At 44.7% G+C, this 21,775-nt stretch overlaps 2 protein-coding genes across 2 annotated transcripts; one reads left to right on the plus strand and one right to left on the minus strand.

The window, feature by feature from the left end:
• Positions 1-1,510: 1,510 nt before the first annotated feature.
• tmem161a (transmembrane protein 161A) lies at positions 1,511-7,502 on the plus strand. The gene is made up of 11 exons (XM_076727184.1): positions 1,511-1,571; positions 2,137-2,240; positions 2,328-2,411; positions 2,763-2,854; positions 3,074-3,230; positions 3,498-3,713; positions 3,866-4,009; positions 4,107-4,220; positions 4,315-4,489; positions 4,617-4,713; positions 4,838-7,502. Exons 1-11 carry the CDS (start codon positions 1,569-1,571, stop codon positions 5,140-5,142), a joined length of 1,491 nt encoding a protein of 496 aa, XP_076583299.1. The 5' UTR covers positions 1,511-1,568; the 3' UTR covers positions 5,143-7,502.
• Positions 7,503-9,033: 1,531 nt separating this feature from the next.
• Positions 9,034-20,754, minus strand: mef2b (myocyte enhancer factor 2b). Its single transcript, XM_076726409.1, has 9 exons — positions 20,578-20,754; positions 16,595-16,678; positions 15,215-15,418; positions 14,916-15,044; positions 14,531-14,720; positions 13,390-13,538; positions 13,027-13,141; positions 12,139-12,250; positions 9,034-11,357 (listed from the first exon to the last, which is right to left on the minus strand). Exons 2-9 carry the CDS (start codon positions 16,646-16,648, stop codon positions 11,045-11,047), a joined length of 1,266 nt encoding a protein of 421 aa, XP_076582524.1. The 5' UTR covers positions 16,649-16,678; positions 20,578-20,754; the 3' UTR covers positions 9,034-11,044.
• Positions 20,755-21,775: the final 1,021 nt, after the last annotated feature.

The following is a 21,775-nucleotide window of genomic DNA, read 5'->3' on the forward strand; positions in this document are numbered from 1 at the left end:
ACGCACACGCTAAACACAGATTTGAATGTGGTGAATGGATTTGGTGAAAGATCTTTTAGGGGCCGTGCAGTTGGGAACACTCCGCACTGTTGGAGGCATACAGGCCTCTGCTTTACAGAGGATGAGCTGACATTATAATGCATGTACAGGCCAGTGTGTGTGTGTGTGTGTGTGTGTGTATGTGTGTGTGTGTGTTTGGACAATGATTCTCATCCTGAGTGACCAAGCACACCACACATAGAGGATGCACCACTGCACCCAGAGCTGCAGCCCTTGTACTGCAGTATTCCCCAAACGCCTCGTGGTTTATAATAATCTGAGGCTCAGAGATCATACAACATAATACAGCAAGAAATTACAAAGACATAAACGTTGTCTACAGGTTTGAAGAAAACCACGGTGGCATTATAAAGTATTTCCTTATTCTTATCCATCTAAATGGAAAAATAATGCTTAAGTTCATGATTACATGAAAACGTGCGCCTCGCTCGCCTCTGCCCCTCCCTGGTGTGTTTCAACGCCAAAGCAGAGTGTAAGCTGAGGAACATATCTGAGACTTTAAGCTTCACTATTTGCATAATGTTTGTTTCCATCCAATGAAATGTTAAGATACATGATGGTGGCAGCATGAAACATGGAGATTATCATTAGAGGGATCTCACAGAGGTGTTCAGGGGTATTGAGGAAGAACAAGGAACTAAGACGGATGCAGTTTTACATTTTAATTAGAGATGAGGAGAGGGAGCATGCTGAAATTAAAACTGCTCTACTGGATACCTTAATGGGCCAAGTATATGATCTTTTTGCATATTTTCTTTTTTTGGAGGAGAACAAGTCTTAACTAAGAAGACGTGGACTCAGTATTTTTGAGACAAATGTTAATATAATAATATCTTAAAAATCATACCAATATTCTTTAGGTCAGTGTTGCTGAGAGCCAATCAAACCACTGTTCCTCTGTGGCTGCTGTGATGCCTTCAGAAAGCTCGGAAATATTGCTTGTTATATGTATTGCTTTCATTCTTTCTTTCTAAAAAAATATTTTTAGCTCTCACCTGAAAACTGGTGGTTGTACATTATGAGGCTGTTTAAAACGATTTTAGTGGCTAAAGTAAGGAGAAAGTGTAGAGTTAAACTCCAGTGAGTCCAAAAGTACTTTCACTGAGCTGCTTTATTTGCAATACAAAACAAAGTCCAAAAGTTCAACCCTGTCAATATTGTATATTGACAATGTGCACATTAGAGAGACACAAAGGTATTAGTAGTATTATTAGCAGGATCAGAAAAAAATACAATTATTATGTTTTTTTTTGTTTGTTTGTTTTTTTATAATAATGTTAACAGTAACTAACCGTGGCAAGAAATCAGTTGGTTTGCTGAAGGAAATTTCAAGAGCGCAAATTTACAAAGCTTTCTAGCAGCACTAGAAGGCAGCGCGAGTCGCCACTACTACATCCGGGACACTGAGCAGTTTCACATGTCAGTTGCTTCAGCTGTCTGAGACTTTCCTGCATGTGAAGAAGCTCCGGCGGCTCCTTTGGTTTCAACCACACCATTCGAGAGACGAGATGGTAACTTAATTCATATCCCAGCACACTGGCCTGAAGTTACCGGTCTTAACAACCTGCATTAAAAATCGCCAGCGAGCTCATTTTGCTTGTATCGGTTAACCAACTACTGTAAGAGCTGTAGTGCTAGTGCTAGCTAGCTTGCTAGCTAGCTAGCTAACGCTTGCAGCAACACTGACAGGTGGTGAAGTTTAGCTAAATTTAGCACGATAGCCATTTGCTACTTTTCATTCATTTTGCAGGGCCTTTCGACACATCCTATATTTAACGTTGTACTATTGTTAGCATTTTAGCGTGGCGTGTGACTTAGTTTATACCGCAGCCTGTGGTAACTCGCCTCTGGTGCAGCTAAAACTATCTGTTCTTGAGAGTTTCTTGGATCTGGTCTGCCGAGTCAACATGAAACGCTGTCTTGACTGACTGTCACAGTTGTAGAGAAGGCACACCTGCTCTCTGACCGTCTCTGATGCATTACCTACAGACACACAACATGAACTGATCTCACGTGCAGGACGGGAGTTTGAGAGTTGGACCTCATACTTAAACATGAGTGTCTTTGCTCCCACAGGCGCTGATGGGGATTCAGCTGGTGGTCAGCTTGCTGGCTGCCAGCATTATGCAGAGGATGGCTCCGCATTGCTCATTTGCACGCTGGCTCCTCTGCAATGGAAGGTATTCTCGCCCTGACAGTCAGATTATACACTGTACACGTACTGTGCTGTAGCCTGGTTACACACATGTCCCTGTCGTTCCTTCCAGTTTGTTCAGGTTCAAACATCCGTCAGAAGGAGAGCTGTGTGCACTGGCGGGGAAGCAGATGCCCAAACAGAACAGGAGAGACAGGTGGGAGCTGGGGAGGGTCTGATGCTGCAGGAAAGGGTCACTTCTGTAATGCTGCCAAGAGGAAGAAGCTGGCTTTAAAAAAAACTCTTATGTTTGCATCCAGCAGAGACAGCAGGCTGTTCACACCTGTGTCCATCATGCGTCTCCACGTTGTCCAGCTGACCACTTGTGTTCAGTTATTAACTTAACTTAACAGCTAGCAAAGACAACAGCTAGTTCACATGTATTTGCTATTGCAGCTGTTGAGATTGGCAGCTCAAAGTCATTTACGACTCAGTAATGGAAGACATGTTTGTTTCTTTTTCTTTTCCTTTTTAACATGGTCATATGGCGTCTGTGCTGTATTTCCAGGAGACAGAATGGGGAGAGCAAGCCTCTCACTGTGCCCAAAGACATCGACCTTCACCTGGAGAAAGCTCCGGTCAACACCATCGACGCTCTTGGTAAAACAAACGTTCCTGTGTCTACACCACAGTGACGCTGTGCAGGAACAAACACTGCTCGAGCTCAGCTGTTGATTCACAACTGACCCGACTTACAGTTACACTATTTCCATATTTTTATCCCTGCTTCAAGACTATGTGTAGTTGTAGTTTTGATTAACTGGTAGACCATTAAAGAAAATCCTGAGCCCACTAATGTTTTTCTTTCCTTGTTTTCAGTGTTGCGTTTTTTCCTGGAGTACCAGTGGCTGGTGGATTTTGCCGTCTATGCGATGGGTGTCTTCCTGTTCACTGAGTGTTACTACAGTGTGGTAGATGCCAGAAAGGAGGTCAATATCGGAGCCATCTGGTGTGTCCTCACTGTTCTCTTCGGCCTGTATCCCTCAACTGTGAAGACACTTCTGTCATGACAGATAACTTAGTCATCATTTTCTGTAGATGCACTCTCTGACTTGCATGATTGATTTGGACAGTTGGCAGATAGTGACAGGTTATTATCAGGATGCACACTCGTAGTTAAAAGTCATGTTAAAAGACTTTTGCTTTTTTAAGACTTGTCATTCAGATGTATTGGAGAGTCTTAGACTGGATGAATGCTGTTTTTTTCCCCAGTGGTTGTTTTCATTTAACCCGCCGCCCTCAGAAAGACCCTTCACACTCTGATGAGCCACTACTTCCGCTCTGAGGAGGGCGGCGAGCGCTCGGTGTGCCTTGCCTTTGGCTTCCTGTCTCTGCTCGTGGCCATGCTGGTGCTGGTGGTCAAAGAGGACTACCTGGAGTTCGGCCTGGACTCGGGCTTTTCCAGCCTCTTTGACAATTTGGAAGTCTTTGCCAAACAGCAGGGCTACGCTGACTGGTCGTAAGTATCCGTGTTAATGTAAGATTGACTGACAGTGCATCATGCATTAAGAGACACCCCCAGGTTGCAGTGCTGTCCCTGAGCCAGTAACAGACTCGACAAATATCTGTTCTAGACACAGCGTAACCTTTGGTTGTTCTGACCTTCTTCAGAATCCCAGTGACTAAGCTGACAGTGAAGCTCGGTCTGGCTGCTGTCTGCGCTTACATCGGTTCTCTCATGGCCTTCCCCGGCCTGCGTCTGGCTCAGACTCATCTAGATGCTGTACAGATGAATTCAGACCGCCCCCTCATCCAGTAAGAGCTGATTCTTTTAATACTGCAAGAAGCAATGTACTCCTTGTTAAAAATATTAGTACTCAGCTCTCTTTGATGTCCCTTATGTTTCCTGCAGGATTCTGCTGCATATGAGCTTCCTGTCTCCGGTCATCGTGTTGGTTCTGTGGGTAAAACCCATCGCAAGGGACTTCCTGGCCAATGCACCAATGGGGAAGACCTCTGTCACAATGTGAGCGCCTGTCCATTTTTGATTATTTGATACACTCTAACTGATCTGTCAAGGCATAAGACATAAACAACCTTTTGTGATCACATGCCTGCAGAGTTTCCAGTGCAGCGTTTGACAGCATGCGCCTCTGGATCATCGTGGCGTTGTGTGTGCTGCGGTTAGCGCTCACACGTTACCACATGCAGGCCTACCTCAATCTGGCTCAGAAGTGGGTGCAGCAGATGAAGAAGGAGGCGGGACGTATCGCTGCGATTGACATCCAGAGGAAGGTCAGCTGTTTGAACAATGAGGGGTTCAATTTGAGCTCAGGAGCTTTAAGTCCAGAAGTTTTTACATGTGGGAAACAGAGAAGCCTTTAACTGCAGGTTTACCTGGAGTAAATGTGTTGTTTTTCAGGTCACTCGTATCTTTTGCTACCTGACTGTGGTGACTCTCCAGTATCTGGTTCCTGTTTTTCTCATCCTGTTTTCCACGCTGGCACTCAAGGCACTAGGTCAGTAAAATACCTCCACCACCATCATCACTGCATACGAGGAAGAATCCACATCAGCGTTTCCTTTCAAAGATCTTTCTCTTTCCTCTAAAATCTAAATGTCTGTTCTCTACTGGTCTTGCAGGGGACTTCTCCTGGGGGACCGGAGTAGAGGAGACCCCCGGAGTGACACCGGCACTGGTGATGCCCACGGCAGCGCCTGTGCTGCCCAATGGTCTGGATGAAGATGAAGAGGGGGTGGAGGATATGGAGGAGGACATCCAGGCCACGGTAGCACGCCTGTCAGAGACCTTCGCCGCACTGCGGACCGTCCTCACTCCACTTTTCTTCCGAGGTTTCTTCGCCTTCCTCACATGGTGGGTGGCTGCCTGCCAGGTCATCAGCTCTCTCTTTGGCATCTACTTCCACCAGTACCTTATGCAGAACTAAGTGAGGAGTGCCAAACAGCTCTACCTGCAATGCAACCCCACCCCTCAGCTGTTGCCAGGGCTAGCTGCAGACAGCGATGAGAACAGTTCATTAGAAGACAGCTACAGAGAGAGTGCACCTTGTTTGTGCAACAGAAGTTCAGATCAAGGTTTTTGTGACCAGCAGGCTTCTGGTTTCAATAACACAAATGTACAGAGAGAGCCGGGGCGCGTGTTACAAAGCAAGTTCACCTTAGTCCGTCTTCACTGAGTAACACTGACAGTCCATAATTACAGCCATCACAAAGCTGGTTATCAGCTGGCTCAGGGTTTATTGATCCAGCCACGGGTGTGCTCAAATGAAAGAGTTTTAATTACTAAATACTAAGTACTGAATAGAATTCAGTGATTCCCAAAAAAAGAGGTAGAAACAGGAGGAATCATTTCCAAATCATCCATGTAAGGCTCTTTTTAAAGGCCTTCTTAAATATGTTTGGCATTTCCAACATGTTCACTTTAGAGGAATGACATTTTGGTGTTTTTTTGTGTGTGTCTGTGTCTGTGTGTGTGTGTCTGTGTGTCTGTGTGTCATTTTGAACAAACTAAGAGATTCGCTCCAAAAAGTAAAGCCCCTTCTGCTGAAGCAGACGGACAAAGGATGAAAAGAAATACATGCCGAATAATGAGGCTCATCTGACCCTGTAAAAATGTCTTTTTATTGTAAAGTCAGTGCTTTTGTCCATGTCAGGATCCTGTAGAAACGATGACTCAGTTTTCCGAGTGATCCGATTGGTCAGTGGTCGGCCTGTTGGCAGGTTTTGATCTGAGCCTCTGAAGTTAAACTGAACCGTATCCTGGTTAAAGGTGAACCAGCTTTGTGATACAAGAGTTAAAGGATAATTCTGATAGTATTAAATCAGGGCCATATTTTTACGTAATTTGGTACAAAAAGTGTTTGAAATGGTCGATCACCTCAGCCGACAACCATGAAACGGGCTGCAATGACTGCAACGTAATCCTCGAGGGCAGCTGTGTCTGCCAGAGTCCTTGTTTTTGCCACCCTCTTACAGAGATGGACCTTTTTGTTGAAGAGGAAGAGTTTAACCAGAAACAGCTGCTGTGTCGCTCTGTCCAAAGGCACCAGACTCCATTGACAAAAACAGTCATATTAACTCGCAGAATACGAGCGTTGCTGCTCTACCGCTGCCTTGATCGGTTAGTCTTTTGGCGTTATTGTGTGACTTTGGTGTTCAGACACTTCTAGCAATCTGAGCCTGTTAGTGGCAAAAAGAAGAACTTTTAATGGACGTGCTTTTACAGGCACATTCGTCCCGAAGGATCACAGTGCAGCCCATTTCATAGATGCCGGCTGAGGTGATCTACTGGATCAATTCATGAAACTTTTTGTGCCCGTTAGTCATTCAGATAACGTAACGTCGTTAGCTGCTGTGGCTTCGTGATGCCGGCCCCGGCTCCTCTCGCAGCTTTTTCAGCAGAACGTTTTTCTGCAACGTTTCAGATGTATCTATGCCAGTGTTCCCTGAATTGTTCTTTATAGAACATTTTAATGCTGCAAATAAGGTGTTGAAGTGGTACCAGGATAAGTATTAGTGCTTAATCCCTGTGTAGATATGACGTTTTATTTTTGTGCAGGACTGTTTGTCCTCCTTAAGGAACCGATTCAAGAGTGCTAAATGTTTGTTTGGTTGGTTGTTTGTTTGTTTTATCTTTTTCTGCTTTAAAGATTTCGCTTGCAAATAAGAGGCAGAGCTCGAGTCCATCCTGTTCAGCCCAGAACTGAAGAGCTGTTGCTTTTATCTAAAGAGTTTCCTTCAGAATTCCTAAGTGCCTGCGAGTTCGGGGGTTTGGAGTCACTTTCCGAACACCCTCCTCCCTCATCATGCATATTTAGGTCGAGTAGAATCTGTTGATAGGTGACATCAACACTCCGAATGCGTTTTTTGTTTTCCTATTTATTCTCAAACACTACTCACTGGCAACAGTTTTCGTTGCGGTGTCTTAATTAGCTGCAGCAGCTTTTCATATTTCTGCTGTTTTTATAGCCGATCAGTCACGTGAGATTAATCAATCAGTAATAGAATCAGTTTTGTGTCAGTGGAGTTTATTTATTTATTTATCAGACATTGCCTCTAATAACTGGGGTTAGTTAGACATGAAGCAGATGCTGCAGTTCTGTACATTTTTTGATTTTTAGTGTTTTTTTTTTCTAGATAGTCTCTTTGAACTGAATGCTCTGAAATCATTATACTGTGAATTTCAAACGAAAACGTTGCTTTTTGAGATTTTCTGAATGCATGGTGTGCAAACTCTCGGATGTAACCTGAACGTTCGTGTGGCTCAATAAAACATTTATTGTTTTCACGTCGGTTTGATGTTCCCACTCGACTCCGCTCTCCCTCGAGCGTGGGAGATGCTGCCAGTAAAACGTTTCCTTTTAAAAACCTGTGCTGCAATTCACAAAAGGCATCGCGCATGACAATGGAGTGTCTCGCCGCTGTGCCGGGTCCTGATCTCTGACCCCCAACCTCTTGAGAAGATCGTTCTTTAATCACTGATAATTACTATGAACCCGATGCCCCTCAAGACTCCAGGAAGAAACACTGTTTGTGGACGCTCAGCTCGGCCTTAGAAACGGTTACAAACTCTGGAAATCTTCCAAATCCCCTCCGTTCGTCAGACAACATTCAAACTTAGATTTCTAAGCTTTATGACGTTATCAGAACATTCAGATTTTTCATGGCAGTCGTTCAGCAACAGTGAAGGAACGTGACCTTTCACCAGACTCAGCCTGGAGAGGCTCTTTGTCTGGAAGTCGACATGATTAATTGGTGATATCATTTGACTTCCACGTCCAATCAGAAGCCACAAAGGTTCTCTTATTTAGGGAGGGATGGCCACCTCGCTGTCTTTTATGTGCACTGGGACATGCTTCACTGGAGGATATCAGCGATCACAAAGGCGCTGAGAAAGTGAAGAAATTTGGGAGGGCGCCGGTTAACAGTCCTCAGTCGTCCCACATATATTGTGGCTGTTTGAGATGTAGGATGGGGAAAACTTCCAGGGAAGGAGTTTCTATTGTTAGACAGCATGATTGAGGAGTGTTTGTAAGAAGCGTCCTCATCCAGCATGACGGGCAGAGCTGTGGGCCTTACGCGCCGACACTGACACGGCTGACATATCTATATCATCACGTTAATTATGTGCGTCTGCGCTGGAGGCCCCGGGCCCCCCCTCAGCCTGCTCTGTGGACTGCGGCGGGCCGAGTCAGGCGGCCATGGCGGGCTGTGGTTGCTATAGAAACCAGGGCGTGTGCAGGACCCAGACATGCCCTACAGACCGGGCTGGCCTGGTCTCAGGGGAGCAGACCAGACATGACCCCAGTGAGACTCTTTTCATTTAGGGAGGAGAGGCGACAGAGATGGACCGGGGCTCGACTCAGACGAAATGTTCCACCGTGGTGGCGTAAGAAGACGTTCCGGCATAGTTAGTGTGAGACAACCAGCTGTGGAAATGAGCCTTTTTGTGCTGGATGCTTTTTCTTTCTTTTTTTTTTTTTTTGAAGACATAAAGGTCTCCAGGCTTTTAAGTGCTCCATTCTTGTTCCTCTCGTTTGGTGGCTGCGTGGTGAGCTGCCTGACAGGGGCCAGACATGATAATGAGGGAGTGTGTGTGTGTTCAAAAGACGGAACGGAGGTGAATAAGACTAAATAAATGGACACATGAAAGCCTGATGGCTACACAGCGGCCGGCATTTTATCTGTCTTCAGATTGAACATACATGAAAAAACAGAGGCAGCAGAATCACATTTTTCTCTCAAAAGACAGATAATAAACTGAACGTCCTTTGTAGAAGAAGAAGAAAAAAAAAAAGAAGCAGGCCAAGGCGAAATGTACAAATCAAACCGGGTTTTATTTAAAAGGAATCACAACAAATGTCAAATAAAAATCTCTCTCTGTTCTGTTAGTGAAGCGTTCTGCAAACGTATAAAAACTCAACCCAAAACATCAGAATACTGATAATTTGGTTTTTCATGCTGATATTAATCCACACTGCTGCATAAAGACATGAAAAAAGAGTTTCTTCCACAGCAGCACTTGAATGTGAAGACGTCCGCCGGCCGGCCGGCTCTCTGCGGAGCCCGTCATGATGGGTTTGTTAAAGGTCTGCAGGGCGAACCAGAGAACCTGTGTCTTGTCACAGAGATTCAACAGATAATTAATCCTCAATAGTTTAGGCTGGTCTTCCCTGCTCTGCACTTTCTCATTCAAATCCACATTTTGTGACGTAAGACGACCCCTTGTGGACAATAAGGGGAGGTTCAATCAGACCCGAGTATAGTTGCAGAACAAAAGTTGAATATGCAAAACTAAAACACACAAAAATCCAGTGCACGGAAAATACAGTGCAAAGTACATTTACAGATATAATGAAAACCAAACATTCCTCCATTAAAATAAAAAAAAACAAAACGCGTGGGGCTTTTATGAAATATCCTATGATTATTTGGACTCATTCGTTACACAGTGTCTCATATATCTCAAAATATCATCAGACAATGACAGCGGTAAAGCTCAGTGATATCTACGACATGCAGTTACTAAACAAAGCCCTTCAGAAAAAACAACTTGTACCATTTTAAATTACTTAAATTAGACCCAATATAGACCAACACGTGATGTCTTTGGCTGCGTAATGCATCGGCCGTCTGTTGACTGCCAGAGATTTTGGTAGAAGTGAAGACATAAACTTGCACTAGTTGTATCCATAATTAAAGTCTTACAAACAACCAGAGAAACCTCCCAAAGAAACCAAAATCCAAGTCCCTGAGACAGAGTGATGCCCAGAATTTTAAAGGAAAAATCCACATTTTTCAAACCTGTCTTTAAACAAAGCTCACGTGTCCGTATGTGCGACAGTTTGACACAGTTTTTGGTTTGCTGTCATTGTTCCTCCAGTCTTTACCAGCCATCTTTAAGTTAATCTGGAGGCTTCGGCAAAGTCACGTGAGACAAATCAAGTGGCCATCTTGCACAGTGACAGTATTTTAGTGCAAAACTTCCTCTTTGTGTTGCTCTTTAAAGCACTTTGACTTGCTTCTGTGTCACCACAAATGAATTTGACTACCGCTGTACCGAAGCTCAGCAATGAAATGCAAAGAGGGAATTTTGTACTAAAAAAAGACAAAATTTTAAAAATATCAGCTTGATTTGATTAAGTCTGACTGCTGAAGCCTCCTGTCAGCTGAATTTTTGACTGCGCAAACTGTGGATTTTGTCGAGAGTTGCATGACGAAGGGGCCTTTTCACAGCCGGTATGGACAGGAGGAAGATTTACAGCTGCGATCTATTCCATGATACACATGGTCACATCAGTGAAGTTTTAAGACTGACTTGGAAAAACGTGAACTTTTAACATGTTCTAGAGTGTTTCGAAAGAGGCCACAGCTCCGTGCATCTAAATGGTTTAACGTGGGGAGACCATGCCACTGGTTTGGGGCTAAAACCTAACGCGGTTCTGCAGTTTTGGAGAAATTCAGCTGGTCCCGATGTGCTGCTGACTGCTAACTTCAACAGAGTCACAGAACAGAACCACTTCAAATTGTATGTGTGACTCACGTTAGCTCCACACAGAAAACTAAACCTAAGCAAACAAAAAGCAAATGTCTGTTTCCGTCTCCTCGTGGGCTCGATCAGGCCCAGGAGAGACCAGCTCTGTGTGAGGAGACAAAGAGAGGCGTTCCTCTTTGGGATGATGGGGACAAATTGACCCCATCCTGCTATCTTCTGTGTTTTATCTGTGTGTGTGCGTGTGTGCGTGCGTGTGTGTGTGTATGTAAGAGAGGACTGGTTTTGATGGAAGATAGCTGATTGAATGGGAGATGGCGTTAGACCGCAGCAGCCAGCTATCTCTGCCACCCATCACTTATCTCTAACTGCCGGAGCGGCTGCCCCCCGTCCTCCTCGGTTTGTGGGTAGCCGGCTTTGGGAAACTCCTTCGTCTCATTGGCCAGACCGGCTTCCGGAGGGGTATGGCGAGCCGAATCGGGGTTGCTCATTGGAGAGTGCTGCCTGAGGTGGTGTAGAGGAGGGGAGGTGGGTGAGGACATGTGCTCAGGAGAGCTACGCTCCGATTTGATGCTGAGGTTGAGGGAGGGCAGATGTGGAGACGTTGAGGAGCAAGACTGGGGAGGGAAGGAGCACCCTCCACTGGACATCCTGGAAACAGCAAGAGGGAAGACAAAAGAAATGACAACATGATGCTGAGAAAATCAGTGAAAAGACTGTCTGTGAATGTGGGAAATCCATCCAGTGTTACACATTATTAACATTAACAGTGTGAACGCGTCAACACCCCAAATATAAACAACAGTAGGTGGAATAGAGGCAGTGGAGGAGCAGACGTGACCCAGGAACAGACATTAATGTGTGACTGCATTATGGAGAAGTGCCCCGAAGTGGGCGTTCACTTCGACACGGCTAAATATATTTTTCTATGTATATCTGCACATTTTTAGTTATTATTTAGAATCATATTCATTTTCCATTTGTTGTCATTATTATTATTATTATTATTATTATTATTATTATTATTATTATTAGATTCTTTCCAAATTCTATTCTTTTTTTTACTTTTTATTCATTTTATAACTTAGATTTTATCAATGTATTTTCTTCTTTTTTTGTATTTTCTTTTCATGTTTTTTTTGTATTTTTTCATGTTTTTTTTTTTTGTTCTTCTCTACTCCTCATTTTTATTCTTGCTGGCTGGCGTGGGATCAATTAGGTTTTATCTTTTTTATCTTATCTTATCTTATCTTGTGACAGTCGCTACTGCAGTTTTGCGTCTGATCAAGATCTGAATGACTGAAACTCTGCAAAGCAGGAATGAATAAAAAAAGCATCGCTGGAGCTAAGACGAGTGTGCAGATTCAACTTCCTGCCACGGTTCTGTATTTTATCCACACAGAGGGACCTTATTACACATTAATGTCCTTACCCTGGGCTTATATGAGGCCCGTGGGGCTCCTGAGGCGGCTGTGCTGGCTGCCAGGGGTTCACTGCTCCTCGCTGAAGACTAACAGAGTGATAAAAACCAGGTTGGCTGTACTCTGGAAGGAAAGAGAAGACGTGGATATAAATTAAAAGATGAAAAAAGGCCAGAAGGAAAGAATTTAATAAACCAGAATCAGTGAGCGATCGCATATATTATCTTCTCTCTAAGAGGATAGATTGACATCTTAGGAAATACACATATTTGCTTTCTTGAGAGTTTGGTGAGGAGATTCATGTCACTCTCAGGTCTGTGCTGTAAACATGAAGCCACTGTACAGCCAGCAGCTGGTTAGCTTAGCTTAGCACAAACACTGGAAACAGGGGGAAACAGCTAGCCGGGCTCTAAAACTCATTAATTCACATGTTATGTCTTGCTTGTTTAATTCATATGAATGGGAGTTATGCACAGGACTATTTCTTGGAGTAACTTCTTGTAATCTTGACCCCACTGTGAGGGTGTCAGGCACCCGGTGCACACTCAGTGAGGTCACAGCAAACCCCCCCCCCCCCGTAAACCCACGACTTGTCGGTTTTGCAACTCTGATTTGTGCTGGACGGCAGATTTTGTTTCCTTTGGACTGAGTCAGGCTTGCTATTTACCCCGTTTTCAGCCATTGTGCTAAGCTAAGCTAAACAGCTACTGGCTGAAGCTTAATTTTCAACAGAGACACAAGACAGGCATTGATCCTCCCATCTAACCCTCTGCAAGAAAGCAAATAAACGCATTCCTTTAAAGTACTTTTTCATCTGCCTTGTTTTGTACATTTAGCGCACTTATTAAATTCTATCCACCCTAATTTACCACAGAAACGATGATGCACAGCAGACGTACCAGAGGCTCCAGGAGAGGGGAGGCCGTAGCCTCCCAAACTGTGACCGAGCAGCCCCGCCTTGCCCATGGCTACCATGGAGCTGCCGCTGTGCAGGCCCTGGTACAAGACACCCCTCTGATGAACAAGGAAAGAGAAGTAAACTGAAAATCTCATGCTTGCCAGGATACAGCGACATCAATTCATACATCAGGTCTGTGAGGGGTGAGAGAAGAACTGTGAAACTGCTCGTCTGAGCTGGCAGAGCAAAGAACATCTCCTGTCACATCAGTTAAGTTTTGGAAGAACCAGAACGCACAGTGTGTTAGATTCACTGACATCCTTCAGCGCAGATGACGCTGGAGAGTCACAGCTAGGCTACTTACAGCAGAGCTGTGGTTAGCACGTGTGGCCCCCATGCCCTGACTAGCAGCATCTCCCCGCAGGAGCTCACCGCCCAGGTTGAGAGGAGGAGGGCTTTTCATGTCCAGGGCTCGGTTCAGGCCGCCATGGGAAAACACGGAGTAGCCGATACCTACACAGCGAAAGAAAGGAGCAGGAAGTGAAAAGAGATGTGAGCTTGTTTCACCCACAGAGGAATAATTTATTCTCTGTGATACATTCATCACCTCCCGCTGGTTCTCTGCAAGTGTGATAAAAATGAACTTCTTCTTTTAGTTTGACCTTTGAGTTGGTAGCTGATCTTTCTGGGCCAAAACTGTACAAGTACAGGCTGACCTGACAGAATCCTTTTTGAACTGGTCAGTGTCAATCGCTATAAAAGCCGTAATAATACATTTAAAACACTGTGACTGAATGACATCATACTGCATCCAGATAGCTTGTATAAGAGGCTGACATGACTGGCAGGTGTGCTACGTTCTGTACAGAAACCACAGAACTGGTGGAGGGCCAGTTTCACAAAGCAGACTGACAGCATGTGTGGATTAGTGTGCACACACACGCACGTACACACACTTCCTGTGAGTTCACAGCCAGCTGCACAGAGGGCTGACAGCAGACATGTGAGTTTTACAGCGAGCATTCAGCGAGACCCTCCCCGAGCGTTTGATGGATTTTCATTCTCAATGTCTCCCATTTATTTCGAAGCAGCAAAATGTCCTTTACCCATTATTTCAAACATATGGTAAAAAAAAAAAATGGTAATATTCTGTGACACATTTATAAATGGACAGTTTTAGTCAGCAGAGAGTTTTCATTTAATGGCAGTCAGCATTTTCTTATAGAGTTCACTATTAAACTTCATTTCTTTTTTCATAAAAATGCCATTTAAGGCTGCAATTATGGCACACAGTATATACTAATACACACATATACATTATAATAATATGTATAGGTTACTTTCCTCAGTATGTACAGTAACATAAGTGGAATCCAGGGTCTCTTTGTTATCTGTCCTTGCATTAACAGCTTTTTAAACAAATCATCCTGCAAATCTTTCACCTTGTGATTGAAGCAATTCTGATAATGTCTCATGCAGTAGGACCAGTAGCTCGTTCTGCTCACCCGAGTGCGGAGACATGAATGCGGTGTGGGCGTGTGGTGCAGCGGGGCTGGCAGAGCCGGGTCTGGAGCTCAGAGATTTAAAGCCCGGAGGTCTGTGTGACGGCATGCTGGATCCGGAGGAGTTGGGGAAGCCGTTTTCACAGCCTGCAGACACCAGAAACTGAGCCTCCGGAGAGAGGAGCGACGGAGCCTGAAGAGGAAAGTCCAGGTGTAATAACAGAGCAAGAATTAAAGGCTGAAAACTGTGAAGAAAAACGGCACATTTGTGAGAAAACATAGTGTCTTTCTGGACATTTTGAGCTGTTTCATCAGCTCATTATGTGCATGTCTGGTGATGCTCGTGTGCGTGCTGAATGTGCTGTGGCAGAAGTGTGTGTGGACTGACATAGAAGCGCTGGCGAGCCACAGAGAGATCCATGCCCTCGCTGAGAGGATATTTATCTGCAGCCACCTGCATGCTCTCCTCACTGTCGAGCTCAGCGCCTTCGAGGCCGAGGCCCTTCCTACGCAGAGTCTGATACAGAACAGAAAGTACGCGTGGAAAATTAGCCACACAGAGAGCATGAAGATTTAGAAAAAAAAAACAACCCATATCATTTTTTGGAAGAGTTCGTGACCTGAAATTCCCTTTCGTGTTTCCTGCCCTGAAATAATCACGCCTTCCCACAGCAGCTCGGAACGTACCTCCAGTATGTCCGTGTTGGTGCGGCTCTCGTGCGGCTCGCTGTACTCTGTGTACTTGAGCAGCACTTTGTCCATGTCTGTGCTGGCGTACTGGAACAGACGGTTGGTGCTGTTGAAGATGATGAGGGCGATCTCGCAGTCACACAGCACGCTCAGCTCGTAGGCCTTCTTCATCAGACCAAACTTACGCTTGGTGAAAGTCACCTGCGGCGGGACAAACGCACCGAGGTTAGCGCCGCCTGAGCTTTGACCTCAGCCGATTACTGACGGCTTAGACGAACGTACACCTCCTAAATATTTAGCGCAATCTAAAGTGAAATATGTAGAAGTTTTGGTATTAACTTGAATTTTTCTGCAGGAATGAATGATGGGAATAAATTAAAATGGTGTACAATGGCAACTTACACACAAGTACTTGCATATAATCAGCCTAAAAATACAACTTTTTGTTTATCCGAGTTTGCTGCTGTTTAAAAAAATGCTGCTAAAAAAAAATCACTTCTTTTTTCAATAGAAAAACATGACACACAAATCCAAGCTGACCACGAGCAAATACTAACAGTGTTGACAGTCAGGTGCGTTTACACAGCCTAAAATCACAAGTTTGTCCCAGAAGGCTTCAAAGTCTGTTCAGCACACAACGCTGTCTATCGTCAGACTCTCAGTTCAGATAAGAAAAAACTCCAAAAAACAAACCTTATCACTAAAAAAACACTCAGTCCTAAAGATCAGATACAAGAAGCCAATCGTGTTTGCCAGCAGTTTAATACTCTTGCGGTTTACATTGATTCCTTACGTGTTTTTTCAAACACACTGATCAACATATTAATAGGTTATGAGCGCAAAGTCAACCTTTTCTTCGTGTTGCATTTTCAGCCCGACATCACCTCCAATCTACGGCAGAAAAATCAACGTCCTCTTCTGACGTCTGTATTTCTAATCAGTGTTATCACATTCCCCTTCTATCGAACTGATAAATACTGTCCTTTTTCAGCTCTAACTTTCACAAAGTAAGTCTCACAGCGCCCCAGTGTTGCATTTGCAGTTTGGCCCTCGATATGCAAGTAAGCAAATGAAGCACGTGTTCTATAATTACCGTAAAACGTAGCTATGATCCCTGACTGCCTTTTATCATTGTAAATATCATAATGCGATGTTTCCTCCACTATCTTGCAGCATTAAGAAATCACACCAACACACATTAGCCCCAGGAGCTACGTCCTTGCCACATAATGCACAAAAGATGTTTTCATATCCAAATCTGTACAACTACCACATTGTACCGCACCGTAAATATCACTCAGGCAAACATACCGCAGAAGAAAAGGTCACGGTTTTGATTCTCACAGCATTTAAATTAAACGTTGGACATTGACCCACCTGTCTGTTCCTCTGGTCCAGTATACGAGAAATTTGTATTTTCTTCCTTCCCATTTTTTCTGCCGTCAGACACTCGGAAAACCCCTGAAAAAGAAAAACAATGTCATACTGGCAGACGACATGTTTGTGTTATTTGCATTCGCAGCGCTGCAGTGACCATCAAGAAATAAAAGTAATATTAAACAAACACGTTTCTTTCCTTCTCCAGTTCAAAGAAAATAATAGTTGGATGAAAAGTGTCTCGTCATTCGTACGCAGAGGCCACACTGGTTTATGTTATTTTATAATAACAACAGTACAAATATTCAACAATTCTCCTCTTCGCTTTCATATAATTCTGGTGGGAAAATGTCATCCATTTGGTTTAAGTGACTCTCGTCCCTTCCCCCTTGGTAAGGACAGGGTGTTTATTTTTACCACCATGAGGCGATGCGGTCTAAAGTTAGAGCGGCCCTCGCCGGGCCAGCAGTCCGTACAGTCTGACACCCCCACAGTCTGGGTTACCCCCGGGCCAGCAGCACAGCGCTCGGCTGCACCGCACAGCCCCAAGAGACAGGGTTAAAAATACAGCGGATAGCTCCTTTTAAAGGTTCATCAGGCAATAGCCAAAGCCAAACAGTAGAAGGAAAACGGTGTGTTTTTGAAAGATGGCTGAAGCTAAAAGCCACCCACTCCTCTCTCATGCACAGCCAGGTCAGGAAAAAAAAAGCAGGCTTCGGAGGGGCGGACGGCAGAGGCATGGATGGATTGCGGCTGGCTTGAGAATGTCCATTTTTGAAAGTCACACCCGCTGTTTTTCTGTTTCTCTTGGTCTACAGAAGCCCCTGTACTTTCCCTGCCCCTGCAGGACCGTATGGAGCGGGACACTGCGGAAAAATGTGAAATTACTTTCACTCTTTGCATTATGGGAGACAACCATAAAGTGACTTTGCTGCAAAACCATAAAACACTAAATCAAATGCATACATAAATTTGCCCTTTGTGTCAGTTATCTCCGTTTTACACTCCACTATCAGTCAAACGACTACATTAAGTGGTGCTCTGACTCCTCTGACCTGACCGTATAGTGCTTCTCCAAAGCCCAGAGGAGTTTTCACTGGTTTTTCCCCTTAATCCTGAACATGTATTGGACTTCTCTATATTTAGTTCCCTGTCCCTCCTGATGGTGCCTGAGCGGATATGGCGCCTGTGTTCCCACGACCCCTGAAGTGCCCGCTGTCCCTCAACGTAAGCTTGGCACACAGGCATCTGGGGCATTTCTGGAGGAATCCACCTCTTTGCCCTTTTTATTACCTTATAAAGTCCTGTGATCTCCACTGCGCTGAATATACTGCAGAGACAAGACACACCTCAGCACTGACAGCTGCAGAGGAACCCGTCCTTGCCATTGCCTCTATGGTTAACAGGGGCACGCTGCGGAGACGTAGCTCTTGCTTGTAAGGAAAGGACCACAAAAACCAGCACTGGTCTGTCTCACTAACAACGACCGCAAAGAACTGAATTCGGGCCAGGCTGTTGTTTTTTGGACCAGAAGTGAGACAATTGAACCTCACATCAAGGCATGTTAATGGTGAGAAGAGAGGGAAGTGGGACATATGGTATAAACAGGGCAGAAAGATCTTTATCTCAGGGTTTTACAGAGAGTTCCTCTCCTCTCAGATATAACCAAACGGCGACTATCACCGCCGCAGACAGCACTGTTAAGACACATGACTAGCTGGGTAAATATAGCTCCACCTCCAGTCAAATGCTGCGGGGGTTAGCTATAGAACCGTATGTGGTTTGGTTGGTTTGTCAAAGGCCTAAACGCTGAGACAGGCAGATAAAGCCTGCTGTGCCTCACATATCAGCTAATTGTACATTTTTCCCATACAACATCTGCTGTTTGAGGTCTGCGAATACACCAGAAAAGGCAGCACACACCTACAGTCTGTGACCTTTCATCTCCAAGGCCAACTCTCACCGCTTCTTGTCATCAACTGCTCCCAAAAGTACAATCACAAGATATGAACGTAAAGCAGAATCGCTGTGCGTCCTTTAATAGCGCAGTAATTGCACACTCGCCCCTGGGTCTCAGGCTTCTATAGGGAAAGACGGTACCTTTGTCAGGCGCCTTCCCAGAGGCAAGACAGTGGAAAAAGACGCGCAGCAGGCAGCAGCACACAGTAGCCCGGCTCTCTGACATACCCTGGGAGCTCCACACTGATCACTGGGGACGTCACTGGGACAACAACGCACATGCACAGAAAACTAAAAGCTTGTGCATCAACGGACGAGATGACTTCAACAGGTTTGCTCAGTACTGGTGGCACTCATTAATGGGTCACACACTGGATGTTTTTCTTGCTGCAGTGAGCCGTATGCATGAAAGAGAAGGGGAAAATAAGTAGGGCATTTCTAGAATATTGAGGGTTCTGCTTCAGTGGTTTTGTTTCCATGAGTCATTCAGAGCACAATGCCCTGAAAGTGTTTCAAAAACATGGCAAGCACGTGTAAAGATATTAGCCAGAGGAGCTAATGGCTTAATCTGTGGTGGCAAAGCCTAGAACACCTAATCACATTTTCTGGTCCATTTTCAGGATTGTTTGTTGAATCTGGGTAAATATAACAGTCAGATTAATCAAAGGCTGAAGTTGCCAGTTTCCCGAAGTGAAAACAAATACTGCAGCAATAATCCATTTAGTGAACTCTGTCTGCACCTCTGTGCTGCTGCTGCTGCTGCGGTGAAATATTATGTTTCATCCTTTCCCTTCAGTCACATATTGATTATAGAATGAAAGCAATCAAACAGAGAAGCTGTGACTGGAGCACTGATACACTGAACTCTAGCTGTAACCGAGCAGTGGATGACACCCGACAGCCGTGTTTTCACTGTTTTAGTCATCTCAGTCACCTGTGTGTCGGTCAAAGTCCTGTGTTAAGGTGCTAAAACGTGAAACCAGGCCCAAAACTCTCCAGAAATACAAGACTGGAACCAAGTTTTGCATGAACCAATACAGAAATCCTCCCAAACTCAAGTTAAAAGGGGTGATGGCCAAAAATGTAGCTTTGAAATGTCACTGGCAGAGCCATTCAAATCAAAACTGAAACGTGTTGAAAGAAGAGGAAGCCCCCGGCGCAACTCATTTCTTACCGAGGTGTAAAAAGTTTTGTCATAAAGCATAAACAAGTGTTTTCTCTCTCTCTCTCTCTCTCTCTCTCTCTCTCTCTCTCTCTCTGTGTGTGTGTGTGTGTGTGTGTGTGTGTGTGTGTGTGTGTCTTCCCCAGGGTCAGACAGTTCACGCGCTCGCCGGCCCTTTGCAGAGTAATGGTGAGGAAATATTTGTCTAATTTTAACATGGAGATAATTGAATTGCCTTGATATTTCTGATAGAGCCAGAATAGCAATAGTACACGCCGGCGGGAGCTGAACATTTGATCTTTCCATGAATAGAGGAAAAAAGTTGTTCATGGCTTGATGTGAGGTGACAGCTGAGCGCTCTTTTCATTGAAATTCAGTGCAAAAGGTAACATCTTGATCTCGGACTCCCAGCAGGAGAGTTATCGCTGCAGAGGCTGAGACTGAGCAGCTGTGCTGACTGGAAAGGCAACAGGTTGATGAATTCAGTCCATGCTTGGTGGACTCACGGAGTCAAGTGTCCAAATCCAAAAGCCGCGGATTCATTTTGCACCGCGAGATACGCGGCACTAAAAATAAAAACTGCAAAAATACATGGCTTAAAAAAAATGTTTGCGGATAATTAGGCTAATAATTGCTGACGTCATCCAAAATAGACCGTTTAAGAATAGCCCGTCTGTCCCCGGGTTGCCAAGCATCCCTGTCTAATATAGCCTCATCTATAGGCTGCTTCCAATAACACAGCAACAGGTACTTTATTTACAGCTCAGTCACAACTATTGGCACACAGGGAACTGCATTTGCTTCAGCACTACAGACGCTGAAAAACTAAACGCTTCAAAAACAAAAACACATGTGATCTCACCTGCTCTCGATCTGTGTACCTCCGAGTCTCGACCAATCAAACAGGAAAAGTCGCGGATTGAAAGGAAGAAAAACCAAAAACACACCGAGCGGGTGTCTCAGCGCGCACAAGTCTTGTCTGGCGTTCTGGTCTCCTGCCGTGATGCGCAGACATTCACCTGGTGCAGTCGCAGCGGATGGTTCAGGAGAGCAGCTTTCCAACAGCTGGCTGCCGCAGCCCGCCTCCCTCTGTCACCACACGCCGCCTCCTCAGCCGTGCCATTGGACACACTCCTCCGCCTCCCATCCGCCTTCGAGCGCGCCAGTCAGTCAAGGCTGTCCGCGAGATCACAGCAGAAGTTACGCTGCGTGCGCGTGATGATCAGGGCTGCTGGAAGAGCCGCATCACAGCGCGGACACCGTGTCCCAAAGGAGCCTTTTTCAATGCAGTTCTGATTTTGTGTAGAATTTCATCCGTGGAGGGGTGAAGAGCAGACAGTGGAAAGTGCTGTCTTGTGATGCACGATTTGCATCTTTTCTGTGGAAAAAAAAAAGGGAAAAACAATCTGTGCTGTATATATCTATATACAACCCAGATTCAAAACTTCTCAGCATAAGTAAAACAGAAATGTTATATATATATATATATATATATATATATATATTTTGTAAATATCTGCTTATTGTGAATTTGATGCAGCAACATGTGTCAAACATGTTGGGACAGGAGCAACTAAAGACTGGGAAAGATGTGGAACGCTCCAAAAACATCTGTTTGGACCATTCCACAGGTGAACAGGTTCACTGGTAACAGGTGATAGTACCATGATTGGGTATGAAAGGAACATCCTGGAAAGGCTCAGTCGTTCACAAGCGAGGATGGAGAGAGGTTCACCACTTTGTGAACACATGATTGGATGTTACTGCATGAGCTCAGGAAGACTTCGTAAAAACTGCTGTCACCTTTTTTTTTTTTTTTTAGAATCAAAGTGATAAATATAAGTTTGGAAATGTCCTCAAAACAGCATCCAAACATCACAGCTACATGACTTTACATGAAAAGGTGTACAAATGCAAAGAAAATATGACTGATAATTGTTATGACTGACAAAATAAGATTGAAGCATTTTTCATTTTAATAGAGACCACCTAAAGCTCCCTCTTGGACCCTCGGAGGTTCTACGACCTCATTTTGGAAACCACCACTTCGCAGACTGGCA

Source organism: Chaetodon auriga, chromosome 3 (genome assembly GCF_051107435.1).
Source record: "Chaetodon auriga isolate fChaAug3 chromosome 3, fChaAug3.hap1, whole genome shotgun sequence".
NCBI classification, from domain to species: Eukaryota; Metazoa; Chordata; class Actinopteri; order Chaetodontiformes; family Chaetodontidae; genus Chaetodon; species Chaetodon auriga.